Source organism: Trachurus japonicus, chromosome 8, assembly GCF_045865225.1.
Source record: "Trachurus japonicus isolate A0001 chromosome 8, Traja_1.0".
Taxonomy (NCBI): domain Eukaryota; kingdom Metazoa; phylum Chordata; class Actinopteri; order Carangiformes; family Carangidae; genus Trachurus; species Trachurus japonicus.
This window is the reverse complement of record NC_140914.1, coordinates 16,394,089-16,409,673: the sequence shown is the minus strand read 5'-3', so window position 1 is coordinate 16,409,673 and position 15,585 is coordinate 16,394,089. Positions and strand designations below refer to the sequence as shown.

At 42.1% G+C, this 15,585-nt stretch overlaps 1 protein-coding gene across 1 annotated transcript; it reads left to right on the top strand.

The window, feature by feature from the left end:
- The first annotated feature begins 4,559 nt into the window (after positions 1 to 4,559).
- On the top strand, positions 4,560 to 13,270 carry LOC146982952 (uncharacterized). The gene is made up of 4 exons (XM_085785599.1): positions 4,560 to 4,892; positions 4,943 to 4,990; positions 11,778 to 12,243; positions 12,302 to 13,270. Exons 1-4 carry the CDS (start codon positions 4,691 to 4,693, stop codon positions 13,218 to 13,220), a joined length of 1,635 nt encoding a protein of 544 aa, XP_085641725.1. The 5' UTR covers positions 4,560 to 4,690; the 3' UTR covers positions 13,221 to 13,270.
- The last annotated feature ends 2,315 nt before the right edge of the window (positions 13,271 to 15,585 follow it).

The window sequence follows — 15,585 nt, the reverse complement described above, 5'->3', positions numbered from 1 at the left end:
CTGTACGTTCAGACCGAAAGCGTCGAGAGCGTCGCGGTGGCCGGAAGTCATTCATTTTCAATGAGAACCAGCGTCGAGGAGCGTTGAAGAGCGTCAAAGGCGTTGGCGTCGCGTTTTGGCGGCGAGAGCGTCAGGAGAAAGTTGAAATCTCCTGAACTTTATGCTAATGAGCGATGATGCGGAGCAGTGGCAACCAATCAGAGTGTAGATGTCGCGGCCCCTTTAAATGGATGACCAACCACAACCGACGTCAACTTCTTTGACGCGCGTCAAAACGCCAGGGTGTTCAGACCACCAGCGTCGCGGAAAAGCGTCAAGAGCGTCTTTTGACACTTTTGACGCTTTTGGTCTGAACGACCCATTAGAGTAAATGTTCAACCTGACCACACATACAGTACACACGGTGCTAAAGCCGTGTTGTTGTTGCCACCAGGTAGGTTTGTCTGTCGTAAATCTACTTGTGCGCATGCGCTGGTGCAACAACATGATTGGCCTAGTTCAGCTCTGGCAACGCAGGTGATTGGCTGCTGGTGAAAAGGGGCGGGACATGCGCCATCTTTGGCGTCGCAGCTTTCCCCATTCAAAACGGGCAGAGTGGTCTGTCTCCTCATATTAGAACGTCTCTGGTTGAAGCTTTTCCTTTTTCCACCCACACACACACACACAGACACACCCTTATAGTAAAGTCTTAACCCTTATGTGGTGTTCGGGTCAAATTGACCCGTTTCAAATTTTTACTAAAAGAAAAAATATACAAGGATACGACTTTTCGACCTGAAAATCCATGGCCTTGGCTTATTTTATGTGAAGAACGTGTGAAAGAAAAAAAAAATATTGACATGATATGCTACAATACCCCTACGCATTTATGTCCTTCATAGGATGTTCGGGTCAATTTGACCCGGATGAAATACATTGACTGACAGACAGGCAGATACACACACACACACACACTTACATGGACGCAGACACACACAAACACACACACACATATACAAACACACACACGCACACACAAACACACAGAGACACACACACACACTTACATGGACACAGACACACAAACACATGCAAGCACGCACAGAGACACACACACACTTACATGGACACAGACACACACAAACACATGGACACACACGCACAGACACACAGAGACACACACACACTTACATGGACACAGACACACAAACACACACAGAGACACACACACACTTACATGGACACACACACATGCACAGAGACACACACACACTTACATGGACACAGACACACACGCACGCACACACACACAAACGCACGCACAGACACACAGAGACACAAACACTTACATGGACACAGACACACAAACACACGCAAGCACACACAGGGACACACACACACACACACTTACATGGACATAGACACACACAGACACACAAACACACGCACACACAGAGACACACACACACTTATATGGACACAGACACACACACAGACACACAAACACACACACACAGACACACACATGGACAGTGGACACACACACACACACACACACACACAGACACATTATTTTTCATAGATAAACATGATTTATGCTATCCAAGGCTTTACTATAGTGGATTTTTTACATACATTATAACTTTATCACAAAAAACGAATGACACTTCCATTGTTAAATGTGATCTAGCAGAGATTAATTGCAAACATGATTCATGTATGTTATCTATATTGTTTGGAACTGAGATAAAGAAAATATATGTTGGAGTTTTTTTATGTAAATATTTAGTTCTATATTTATTTTAAAACCAACAATAATGTTCCGGGTCAATTTGACCCGAACAGTTCCAAAGGGTCCAAAATGTGAACATAACACAAGGGTTAAAGCAACATTGCGGAGTTTATCAGCCTTGTTGGAAGCACTGAGCAGAAACTCCGCAATGTTGCATAACCAAAGTCTTAACCCACAAACAGCTGTTGGAAAAAGTGAGGACTGGCCAAATGTCCTCCCAAAAATGTTCTCAAAACTATGCAAAACTATTAGACTAGCAGGAAGTTCTCTCAGATTTTGAGATAGGTACCCCTACCCGAGGTAGAACAAAACACAACTGTGTTTTTTTTTTTAATCTTCAGGGTCTCCTATTCATGAAATGGGATGTTGTGAACTTTTATTTTGGGGCAAAATTTGTTTTGGGGGGTATTATTTAGAACTACCCCAATCTCTGTAGCTATTAAAAAAAAGACAAATTAGGCCAGTCCACCTAGAAAGATGACAGAAAAGCCCATCACTTGAGAATGCTCACTCTTTTCCTCTTACGCTAAACTATGAACCAGGTGTCTGTCCCACATCACCAGTCAGTCAGAAATTAATTCACCCTTAAAAAATCCTGAAAAATGAACCTGAAAACAGCTGTAATTTAGGCGGAAATTGCATTTTTGTGGTAATAGGAAAGGGGGACTCTTTACTTTTCTCTTATTTAACAGAAAATCATAAATTCCTTTCAAATACACTACTGCATTCTCTAATATGTTGTTGAACAATACCCAGTGGTTGTATGGTGATACCTAGTACAGTTTTATTGTAAATAAGATTTCTTTAGACAAACCTCTTCTCTAAAAACAGCCAAATTAGGTCATTTCAAGTGAGTGATGGGTGTTATAATAGCCTATGAGTTAAGAATGGTCACTCTAATGGTCATCATACTTGCAGAAGAAAAAAACTGGTGATTGTACTACATGACCATGTAGTCAGAATGTGTGTAACATCATAAAGTCAAGTTAATCTAAAATTACAAGCCGCTACCAGAGACACAAGTTTTAAATAGAACGATTTCAGTGAAACAAGGTGTACAGAGAAGAAAATTGAATTTGAGCCCACTGTGGGTCTTAACATTAGTATAATAACTCATCTATCAGACGATGTAGCCCAAACTTTGTGCAAAATTCTAAATCCGCGACAAAAGTGTGTTTTTTTTTTTCCCGCATTGGATAATGCAGGCGCACAGATTATGCGTCACGCTGCTCACGATTCATCAGCCACTGATATTGGATCCGTCATCCGTCAATCAAACGTCTGAGACACACACACACACACATCGAGCTCGGTCTCGCCCCAAGCATTGAATATCCCGCCCGCTCGATAATGACCAATCAAATTTGTTTTCCTTACTCGGGTAAACTCACTCACTCCCTGACATTGCATGTGAATTTGCATGGCTGTGTCAATAAGTGTGTAGGTTTTACAGCCAAAAAACATTTTAGGTGAGAAACATATTTTGGACTGTTCTTCATTTAGCTGTCAATGGTGAGTTCTTTTTGTTCATACTGAACCACAGAAAGATGCTAGTGTGTGGAAAGAACATGCACAATAAACAATAAGCAGAGGAGTACTTGAGTACGGGAGGGTGTGTATATTTCAAGGAGTTTAGTTAGATATAAAGGATCAAGATCATGAATGGCTTTGAAAGTTAGGAGCAGGATTTTAAAGTCAATGTAAAGACAAACCAAACCAATGAATCTGAATCTGACCTTTATTACTTGCCTCCCTTTCATCCATAAGTGATATAAAAATGTCCCATAAATCCTAAACCTGTTTTTCCAATTACACAACATCTATTGTTGTTACAGCCACAGGGCTGTTTTTAATGGACACACTAACTGCTGATACAGTATGTTCTGACATCAGTGTAATGCATTGTTTATTGTACACACAACAGAAAAGGCAGGTGAGGTGAGGAGCAAAGGGCAGGGTGGCAACAAAGAGAAGAAATTAACATCACATGAGTTTACATAGTAACAGAGAGGCAAAGGGGTGATGCAGTTTGCTCACATCAAGAAGTTAACCTTTAACCCGGAAAGACTGGAAAGGAAGTTGATGTTAGCCCAAGTCACGTACATACTTACTTTAAGTGTCATGTAGCTATAAACAGCCAATTGTCATTTCAAAAACACAATGATTTCAGACCTTACTGCTTCAAGTTCTTTAGCGATGTAGTGACTAATATCTCTCTTTTGCGTTTGGTAGAGGTACAAGCCAGCCATCCACATGCACACACCTACTCTCGATATCCTCTAAGAGTAAAGCTTTAAGCTGTTCTGTCCTTTCAGCTTTTACAAAGACTGCCTTTGATGTATTGTTAGGACTTACATTGCAAACCAGTTTGTCATGTTTGATGTCAAACAGTTTCACCACAATGACTGAAATAGCCTGGCACAAACAGCTAGATGTGCAAACACAGTTCTCCTTCAAAAGTAGCATCAGATGTATTTTTCCATAGCAGCCATTCTTGAGTTTAATAACACAGTCTGAGTTATCTGACTGTTTATACTCAATGTTCCCAAGAGTGAAGCTGTCAAAAGCCTCTGCTGACTTGACAAGGATTGGTCGATTTAAGAGTTCCTCTACTGCTCGTTTTATCGATCCTTTGAGATCCAGATGATGTGACTTTCCAAAACGAATGGAAGAGCAACTGTTGTCACTGACAGGTGAAAGCTTGGCTAATATTTCACCAAAACTTGACCGAAAAACTGAAGAACTAAGGTGTCTGGGTAAATGCTGCCAAACCAGAAAGCTCTGGTGAATGTGCTGTGGGTTATCATTCATGCAACAAAGCAGAGACCTTAAATCTCCACTGTTTCTCTCAAAACTAAATGCTGATGTTGCCCAGAGAGGCCCCCAATTCTGCACACTCTCCGTTAAGTGGATTAACTGATGGCAGTTGAAGGACACATTTTCTTCACCATAAAGTTCTTCCATGTTTGTAACAAAGTGAACCAAGCAGTCTCTGGCCACCTGAAGGTCACTTTGGGAAATGGATTCTTGAAGCAGAATGTGAATAGCAAACGACAAGTTAAGATAATGGTTCAGAAACTGAGGCTGCAGGATACCTGGCAGGACACTAATGGCATAGAATAAAAGGAATGTTCGCCACTCCCATGCTTTCCACTTGTCCCTACACTTCAGTGATCGTGGAGGTCTGGTTCTGTCTGATGGCAGCTTCAGACGAAGAAGGTGAGCATCCATTTGTGAAATCTGATCACCAACGTACCAAGGTTTCATAGTGTTGACGGGGTCCAACCACAGAGACATAAGCTGTTTACACACACCAAGAAGAACTGAGTGCATGTACTCGGGAACAAACCCAAACACAAGGTCAAAAAAGGGCAGTTTGGAGAGGAAGGACATTCCTTTAACTCCGTTTTGAGAGGATTTAGAGGGTGAGTTTTCGGCCTGTTTTGCATTGTCCCTAAACATTTCATCCGACCTTGCTTCTTGCTTTGTTTCATCATACGCGTAGGACCTCATTGATCCACAACGTTTTTTGACCATCATGCCAGGGTGTAAACACCAGTCACAACCATATTCCCCATTGTATTGTTTGCAATTTCGGAGGAGTGGCCTTGCCACAGCATCAGAGGAACAAACCAAGCAGAGGACTTTTGAGGAGTGAACTGTGCCACTGCTGTCCACCCACTCAAATGGATTTTGGGCTAAATCACAGCATTCATCTATGAAAGGCTTTAGAAATGTGTTCATCTTAGGTTTTTCAGGGCCAAACCAGAGTCCTGCAACTATCAGATTTTCCTTCCTCTGTGTGTATGGAAGTTCATTGATAGTAAACTGAAGAGGCCAGACCTTGTATGTGAGTGGGTCATACATTGGTACTTCATCACAGTTCCAAGATAGCGTAAGGTCATCTGCAGACAATACACCTTGTTTTAGCAGATCCTGGTACATCATCCCATCCATCACGTCTTTAATGTCATGTCCATGGTTGACTGTCTTAGGTAATAACTCAGTGCCATGGTACCTAAGGACGTCTCTGAGAAGGTCTTTCAGTGATGCAAACAAAAAGAAGTGACCACCCTGAGTACTACTTGATTTGCTGAACATTTTTCCACAGTGCACACAAGATGCATCAACAGGATTTTCGCCCATGTAATTTTGACAGCCCTGACAGTAAAAAATAGTAGACAAGGGGATCTTAACAGAGAAAACTCTAGAGGCACCACAGAGGTTAGAGATAAGGAAAACCAGTAGAGCCTTAAAGTCATTAATGACAGCCGCAGTTCGATGATGGCGCAGAATGAAGAGAATAACAGCAAGTATGCCTTGTCTTTGAGTGACTGCTGCACCAGGGTAAATTGGCTCCTCGCTCTGCAAAGACAAAACAAGTATTATCATATACTGTACATAATACTATTTGAGGAAGTAAATGGTTCCAGTTCCAGTAAACTGACTTCTGACTTTGTCATCTCATTAAAAATCTGGTAAAAATGGGAATTTACGGTCGAACTCCTTACCATCACATTGCCACTGTCAGTGCCAGATGTTGATGTGAAGTCAAAGTCCCATGGGAAAATGGATGGTTCCTGTTTTATGATAAGAACATTACACTAAAGCCTGCATCCTGCAGTATACCTAGGCATAATTTTACTCCCACATGAAAGATTCTTCTGATTCTGTTGGGATTGTATGTGTGATTTCATAACTGACCATTTCGGGGATGTCCACCTGCTCCGAGTTGGTCTCACTGTCTGTGTCCATCATTTCAGGTGAGTCAGCATTCCTTCCTCCCTTGGCCTGATTTGGGGATGCATGTAGCACACGCAGAAATAAGTGTGAGCTACTGCTTTAAACTTTTTTAAACTTAAACTTCTTTTTTTCACTTATTCACTTACAGTTTGACAAAATCTTGTTACATGCTTGCTCGTAATCAAATTGTGTTATGTAAGGCCGTGTTCAGACTGCAGGCAAATCTGATTCCTTCTCATATCCGATTTTTAGGGCTGACTGTCCACACTGTTTTTAGCAAGTGTCCAAATCGCATTTGGCTCTGTTCAGACTGGGCCACATTATTGACCCATCTGACAGGTTGCTGTAGCAACGACGTTGGAGCGGAGGCTACGCCGTATATGACAGGCGATGCCTCCCGGACGCGGCGGCTACTCTCGCTGCAGCACAGTGATCTGCCCGGTGCTGCAGCCGCACTACCCCGCTAGTTTCAACCTCAGCCCGCCTGGTGTGTGTGTGTGTACGTGTACGTGTACGTGTACCAGAGACTGGTGTGTGTGTGTGTGTGTGTAGCCACAGAGACGGGAAACTCCAGCACCCCAGGGCTGGTCACTCCTGTCGCCGACAACACGGTAGTTTGCATAAAAGAAAAGTAACAAGAAGGAAATGGATATTTAACTGGAGCTCACGGGACCGTACGGGACCTGTAACACAGTGACAGCGCCGCGTAGAGTGACGTCACGGACAGTCAAAACTGATCTGATTGTTTGGAGCTGTTCAGACTGAGATTCAATCTGGATGGGCTAAAAATCGGATTTTGGCTGGCAGTCTGAACGCGGCCTAATGATCTGTCCCCTGTCTGTAATTCAGTCGGAGATGTTTAATTAATTGATTTGTATCTCAAAAAGTAGCCTATACCAGTGCCAGACCTTTGTATACAGACACACATTACCTGTAAGTATTCTCTAAGTCGCTTCCTGAATTTCACTCTTGGTCCCATTCTGGGAATCAAGAGATTGATGGTGTCTGACTCCTCAAGACATAGGAATGTTTCCTTGTCAATACCTTGATCTGAAATGAAGAACACATCCAAATCAAGCTGCTCTGATTTCCTATAACAGTCACAAAAAATGCCCTTGAACATGTCAAGAGCATGGTATAGTACTCACTGTTTTTGCATTAATAGCACATTTGTGTCATGTCAATATACAGTGCATACAGTACAGTGCTTTACCTTCAAATGTTTGAATTAGTTCACTGAGATCCCATTCAGTTAATTTACCACGGACAAAATCACAGGTGTCCATGGAATTCCACTGCATGAAAAAGATCATTTCCCAAACCAAATTATTAAAATCTAATAAATCTAGATAAACATATCCTTTAGTTATCCTCAGAAAACTTCTAAGCAAGGCACATTACCTGTAAGTATTCTTTGAGTCTTTTTCTGAATTTCACTCTTGGTCCAATTTTAGGAATCAAGGCATTTATACTGCTTGAATCTCCAAGACTTAGGAAGGTTTCCTTGTCAATACCCTTGTCTGTGGGAAAAATGAACAAATTAATCTTGATGACATAGAATATAGATGATTATTGTAAATATTAACTATGTTTATACAGAATTCATTGGCTGAACCATCAAGGAGTTATGTTAGTCATCCTCAACAGCCATTCACGTGTGGTTATTGCTTCAAAAACAACAACAACAAAAAAACACTTTCACTTAATTGTACACATTGAACAATTAAATGTAGTCTAGTCATTTGTTGCATCTTAATAATCTTCCTGACTCCATACTCAAAATGGTCAGGCCCACCTATAGAAAAACCAAGACCATGCCATAATTGATTGAGCAGAGTGGTAATACAGTACCTTCAAATCTTTGAATGAGCTCACTCAGGCCCCATTCAGATAATTTGTCCCGGACAAAGGCAGAAGTCTCCATGAGTATCTGCTGTAAAAATGGTCAGCACTTATTTGTTCCATAATAGTCAAGGTTCATGTTTGTGTAATAACCATCACTTCAATGATATGTCTAACTTCTGCCATACATTTTTAGTAGTGCTGGTCCTAATCTTGTTCTGTCTATAATATCTGTTCACCTTGTTGGATATTAGTTTTACAAATTTAGATAATGGCTAAATTGTGCTCATTCAGAGTCAGTGATGATTACAAAATGAAATTTACATTTAATCAAAATACAACACACACACAGCATTTTCAATTTGGTTTCACCACTGGTGTCCAAGTAGATTTCTACCTCTCAAATGTTGTCTGACATTCAAATGTTGTTTCTGTCTGATCATACAAGCCAGGTGAAAGGTATATTCAAATAGATCTCTGCAGACTTGATTAACAGGTATAGCTGGTTGTCAGTGGTTTTATTTCTATAATGTTTGATTAAAACTTTGAAATGTTTGTGCTGTTACTGTATCAGAGATTGTTAGTCAGTTTAATTGTAGATATCATTCACATTATGAGAACATGTTTGGTCTTTACCACCATGTTGCTCTGAAGAACCAAGTTTGTAACATATCAAGAAAAGCAGCAGAAACTTGATCCCACTTATATTGTGAATTATTTCATAATAAGGATCGTCCCCTCCCAGTTACTATGACAGCTGGATCAGTGTTTTTAGCTGTAAACATGTCTAGAAAAGCCACAAAGATAAACTATGAAAAACAATTTTAAAAAAAGCACCACAGTAGGACAGTAGAAGTAAAGTTTATAGCAATAAACTTACAGACTGGAGGAACTGAGGAGCATGAGCAGGACCAGATCCAACAGCAAAACTTGAACATCCAAACTCAAGACTAGCGCTGAGAGGAAAGAGACCAAATACACAGGGGAATCACCAGCTAATATGGGCAACACCGTAGGACTCTAGGAAGCACACTGTTTTCTGAATGGATTATGCTCTGACATTGCAGCAGCAGTGAAAACAAGCTACGTGGAGTGGGAAGCAGCCTGCCTTGAAGAAATCAGATACCATGCTTCACATGCTGAGAAAAAGATTGCGCCAAAAAAAAAAAACCCGCAGAAAGCTGAGAAACAATCCAAAGAACTAAATATGGCAGCTTTAACCATGAACCAAGCAATGCAGGCCAATAACAGTTGGCATGGATGTAGAAAGCTATGACACCGACTGCCTCTTGCTGACACAGCTCAGCAAGAGGCAGACTGAGAGCAGGAGGGGGGGGGGCATCTAGAGAGGGAGGTCTTATGGGTGGAGCAGACGGTCACAAAAGCAGGAAACTAAACAAAGACCAGAGCAAAGCAACTCACCAGATAAATAGGTAAATAATATGAAAATAAAACAGGAGACTGTCACCTGGACAGATAATTAGGAAGGAAAGAAGTTCCTTTCACAAACTAGTTTTTAATAGATAAGTGGAATTTAGACCTAGTTCATGGACACACCCAGAACTGACACTCATAATAAATGGGATACACACACAACTGAAAGTATCCGAGTAGTGAAATGGCACTTGGATGCCGGCCAAGCCAAGCAAGTACTCAGGTAGTACTCGGAGTCGGATATTGGTTACAGCCCTAGAAGCAATTCAGGTTTAAGTGTCAGGAGTCACTGTCGGGACGAAAATAAAGTAATAGCTGTAATCTCGTCCATTAACACATTAACCACGAGCCTGTCTGTCACCCTGCTGGTACCGCGCTCACACTGTGTGTGTTACAGAACTGATAAAACACAACGTATGCACATGTATACAGAGCTGGAGCTGAGCTGGAGCTGTGGCCCTGCTGCCTGAGCAGGCTGAAGTCTGAACTCTATCGTCTTTTTTTCATAATCTTTCTCATCAGATGAGTCAAAACTTTCAGCCTTTGAAGCACCGTCATCCTCCGTTTATTGGTAGACAGTGTTACATTGTGTGAGATTTTGCTTCAAATGTGAATGACTGCTCAAAGTGAGAATGTTAGTGTGAAATATAACACTACACGTTGTTTTCAATAAAAAATAAAAAAAAACATTTGCATAAAGCAAGCCTATCCACTTTTCCATGTGGATAAGAGTATCAAAAATGATAATTCAAGGTATATTTAGAATAGATGAAAATGCACTCCTCCCTCCCATCTGCAAATTGACGGTGGCCTCCAAGGACAAAAAAAAACGTGTTTACCATGACTGTGACGACTGGGAGTATTTCAGGAGCATGGAGCGATGAGGTGAAGATCTAAACCATTTTACCTGTTGCTGCTATTTCCTTCCTCCTTCTTCTTTGTTGGTTTATTTATGAATGTGAAACTCTTGAAACGTGCCATCTGGGTGGTTGGATTTTCCCTTTGGGCTGCCGTAAAAACATGGCGGCGCAAAATGGCGACACTCTCTAAAGCAAGACCCTTGCTGTATGAAAAAGAAGAATTATAAGGCTATAAGTGTTGCCATTATGATAGACACACATATGGCTTAAGCTGGCAGAAATTTCCTAAAAGTTGTGATTTTCTGCTTCAGCAGTGGCCTCACATTTGGGCGTACGGTAGCTCCTGTCAGAAAAAGAAGCAGACTGTGAGCGTCCAGATGACTTCCTGAACGCTTGATATGATATGATTTTGGTGTTTCTACAGTAAATAGTTTGAAAACTTATTAAAAAACAGAGGTCCCATCTGCTCAAAAAACCTTTGTATTGGAGTCAATGGGGAGCAGGGAGGGACCTGGCCACACTCAGAGGCTCACAGTTAAAATTCTGTAAGTGTCTCTGCTTTTTTTTTTTTTTTTTTTAAGTATATATTTTTTGGCTTTTTGCCTTTATTTGATAGACAGTCAGAGATAGACAGGAAAGGGGGAGGCAGAGAGAGGGGGAATGACATGCAGGAACTGTCTGCCCGACGCGGGACTCGAACCGGGGACGCCTGCGTTGAGGACTATAGCCTCCACATGGGGCGGCCGCTTTAACCACTGCGCCACGCACCGCCCCGTGTCTCTGCTTTTTTGAGCACTTTGTGAGAGAGAGGACATGTTTGTCACTCACCTTCAAAGTTAAAATGTCTGTTATGACATCATCAGTTACATTATCAAAAAAATTATTATCATATCATATTATCATATAGGGCAGAACACAATAGCTCATTATTACACACATTGCTGAAGCAGACGCCTGTTCAGAGCACACTGTCATTTTTAGTCGTTACGTTTTCAAACTTTCTTAAAACTAACGCAATGGCGAATACTAGTTCTGAACTGAAAGGAGAGCTAACAGTCAACTGAGGCACATGTTTGAGTCGAGGTATCCTGATGAACATGTGGAGTCTTGTGCTGCCACGGAATCAGAAGATCAGCCTGTGGAGAAAGTCCTGAGGGCTGAGATTGAGGCCCTCCAACATAGGATGACCACAGAAAACCAAAAGGCATCTGAGCAGGAGCTGGTTCTAAAGCAAGAGCTGCAGCAGCTGAAAACCCAGCTCAATACTCAGCTCAAACTAAACAGTGAACTGACTACGGAGCTTGAAGAGAAAATAGAGAGTAACAAAGCTCTCCAAGAAGCTTCATACCAAGACACCCAGAAGTATGAAGCTGAAGTCCTCAGGGCCAGACAGCAGGCTGAGAACCTGCAGCAAGAGCTGGAGAAAGAAAGGAAGGCTCATGCTGCCAGCGTGACAGAACACCAGGTCCTGGAGAAAAACCTGAGGGCTGAGATCAACACCATCAAACAGACAGACTTTCTTAAAACTAACGCAATGGTGAATACTTGTTCTGAACCGAAAGGAGAGCTAACAGTCCGACAACTGAGGGACACGTTTGAGTTCCAAACGATGGTATCGAGGGATCTCGACAGACACATGGTGTGCTACCAGGGAATCAGAAGATCAGCCTGTGGAGAAAATCCTGAGGGCCGAGATTGAGACCCTCCAACACAGGATGACCACAGAAAACCCGCTCCTACAAAAAGCATCTGAGCAAGAGCTGCAGCAGCTGAAAGCCCAGCTCAACACTCAGCTCGAACTAAACAGTGAACTGACTAAGAAGCTTGAAGAGAAGAACAAAGCTCTTCAAGAAGCTGAAGTCCTTAGGGCCACTCAGCAGGCTGAGAGCCTGCAGCAAGCGCTGGAGAAAGAAAGGAAGGCTCATGCTGCCAGCTTGACAGAACACCAGCTCCTGGAGGAAAACCTGAGGGCTAAGATCGACACCGCCATACAAAAGATGACCCAAGACATTCGCTTAATTCAACAAATAGCATCGGATGAGAACCTGGCTCTGAGGGAAGAGCTGGAGGAGCTGGGAGCTCAGCTCAACACTCAGCTCTCTATAAACCATGAGCTTATTGCAGAGTTCGAGGCAGAGAGGAGCGACAGCCAGCCTCCCCAAGAAGACGTGGCCCCCACACCAGAGAGGAGCAACAGCCAGCCTCCCCAAGAAGACATGGCCCCCACACCAGAGAGGAGCAACAGCCAGCCTCCCCAAGAAGACGTGGCCCCCCAACCAGAGAGGAGCGACAGCCAGCCTCCCCAAGAAGACGTGGCCCCCCAACCAGAGAGGAGCGACAGCCAGCCTCCCCAAGAAGACGTGGCCCCCACACCAGAGAGGAGCGACAGCCAGCCTCCCCAAGAAGACGTGGCCCCCACACCAGAGAGGAGCGACAGCCAGCCTCCCCAAGAAGACGTGGCCCCCACACCAGACAGGAGCTCAACATGGACGAGGATCCGCCATACTCTGGGGCTGAGGAAACCAAATAGGTGGAAGAGGAGAAGGGAGGCCTTGTCCAACGTCATCTGAACTGACTTTATCTCCCACCATTTTTCTTTTCCTTTTTTTCTCTTCCTTAAATTCCTTTCTCTATTCCTTAACTTTTCTTTTCTCTTTTCTTAACTTTACTTTTTCTTGTCTTCTTCTCTTAATTATTCTTTTCTCTCTCACCTCTAATTTTTCTATTCTTCTCTAAATTTCTAGTCTTCTTTTTCTCTTCTCTTAGCTATTTTCTAGTCTTCTCTAAACTTCTAACTATCCTTTTTCTCTTTTCTGAACTTTACTTTTTCTTGTATTCTTCTCTTAATTATTCTTTTCTCTTCTTTATTTTCTTTTACTCATCTCTAATTTTTCTATTTTTCTCTAAATTTCTAGCCTTCTTTTTCTCTTTTCTTAGCTATTTTCTAGTCTTCTCTAAACTTCTAACTATCTTTTTTCTCTTTTATGAACTTTACTTGTTCTTGTTTTCTTCTCTTAAATATTCTTTTCTCTTTTTTCTTTTACTCATCTCTAATTTTTCTATTCTTCTCTAAATTTCTAGTCTTCTTTTTCTCTTCTCTGAACTATTTTAGTCTTCTCTAAACTTCTAACTATCTTTTTTCTCTTATCTGAACTTTTTAGTACTCACTGTTTTAAAAATTCAGTCTTTGAGATGTATTTCTTTGTTGTATTTAGTAGTTTTTAAGTGTATAGTCAAGTCTAAAAAAATAAAATAAAACAGTTGTCAGATGTAGGACAGAGAGGTCTCCTACATCAAGAGGGACGTACAGAGCTAGGGGACGTGCCCACCAAATGCGATTTTTGTGCTGACAGCACTCTCGGCGCTGCTTTCAGAGCACTCAGCACTCTCTCTTCCTCATCAGAATGCCGCTGTTGCTAAGTTACAACACGAGTCCTTTGACACTTCCTGCTTTGTTTAATGTACACACTACAATGCACGTAAACCGAGCCACATCTCCAGTTGTGTTCTTGTTGGTAACGTAGCCTATGTCCCATCCCTTCTTGATTCTGATTGTTGACGAGCGTCACGCTGTTGCAAAAGTTGAACAGATTTTTCAACTCTGAGAGCTCTGAGCGCTGTGACAAGAAAAAAGTCAGCACCAAGAGCGTTTTTTTCCGCCAAGGGCACTGAGCGCCGAACTCCATAGAATTTGAATGTAAAGTCTACTGAGCGTCTTCTTCTTTTTCAAAAATTGCTTCATACGCTCCAGATGCTTCATTCGCGCTGTGTCTGATAATGACACATGACTGATAATGTAAACAGTTTAAGTATAGCGTTGCCTCAACTGATACTGACTCCTTTTAGGTATTAAGTGGCCTCCCTCAGCAACACGCTGAAGATGTTCCATGACATTGTGCTGCTGCTGGAGAGAGAAGACGGGACTGTCTGTGAGCTTTATGAGATGTTCAACTTGAAGACAAAGCTGCAGCTTTGGTTTCTATGGGATGGAGACCGATGTGATCCTCCAACATTTTCCGGACAGCAGTGATTAAAGAGTATATGTCCAATTTCTACCTGGCCTCTCTCAACTACCAGGAGCAGCGATATGATTCAGTGACAGCGTCTTCCAGAAGAAAGTGGCCATCTTGGCCTTGCTCAGGAGCCCACTCACCTTCTCCCATCTCTGCAAAGCTGTAGTCCTGCAGCTAAGGAAGAAGCTAGATGTAGGATGCACTATATGATGGCTATACTGTGTGGTTCTGGTGTTGGTATTGGTGTTTGATTTTTACTATGCTGGAAACCATTTGGAACACAGAATGAGCAGTCTTGAAGAAGAAAATGAAACTGCAGTTTGGATTATTGATTATTCATTTTATTTATGCGTCAAAAAAGGCAGGTATATTTTCCTGCTGGCGCTGTAGTAACGTCTGCATGTAGGCGTGGGCACAGCATGCTAGATGTTTACAGTTTTCACCGGAAATTTCGCCACATCTTGCGTGCAAACCAAAGGCACAAGCCGTTTCTGTACCTATGTGGTAGACCACTGCGGCGCCACAGGAAGTCAAGTAAAGACCTGTTGAGGTCCGTGTTGCACTTTGTACGCGTGCAGTGGCAGTCCTGGCATGAATAGCGCATACAGCTCTGAAAAAATTAAGAGAGAACCTCAAAATGATCAGTTTCTCTTGTTTTACTATTAGGTATGTCTGAGTAAAATGAGCACTTTTATGTTTTATACTATAAACTACTGACAACATTTCTTTCAAATTCGTAATAAAATTATTGTCATTTAGAGCATTTATTCTGCAGCCTTCTCCAGTGCCTTACTGACGAATAGCTCATGGACATGATCCAGAGCAAAGATGCCCCCCACACAAAATATCTGACTGTATCAGTAAGATTAAAGCAGAAGTAAGCGGAATGTTTGTGTTAATATAAGTCTTAAATAGTTATATC

What these genes read in the sequence shown, in the direction of transcription:
- LOC146982952 (XM_085785599.1), top strand. Translation starts at nt 4,691, where the DNA reads ATGGCAGTTGAAGGACACATTTTCTTCACCATAAAGTTCTTCCATGTT. An exon ending in GGCAGCTTCAGACGAAGAAG is followed by an intron (nt 4,991 to 11,777) that starts GTGAGCATCCAT and finishes CCACGGAATCAG; the next exon opens with AAGATCAGCCTGTGGAGAAA. An exon ending in GTCCGACAACTGAGGGACAC is followed by an intron (nt 12,244 to 12,301) that starts GTTTGAGTTCCA and finishes GTGTGCTACCAG; the next exon opens with GGAATCAGAAGATCAGCCTG.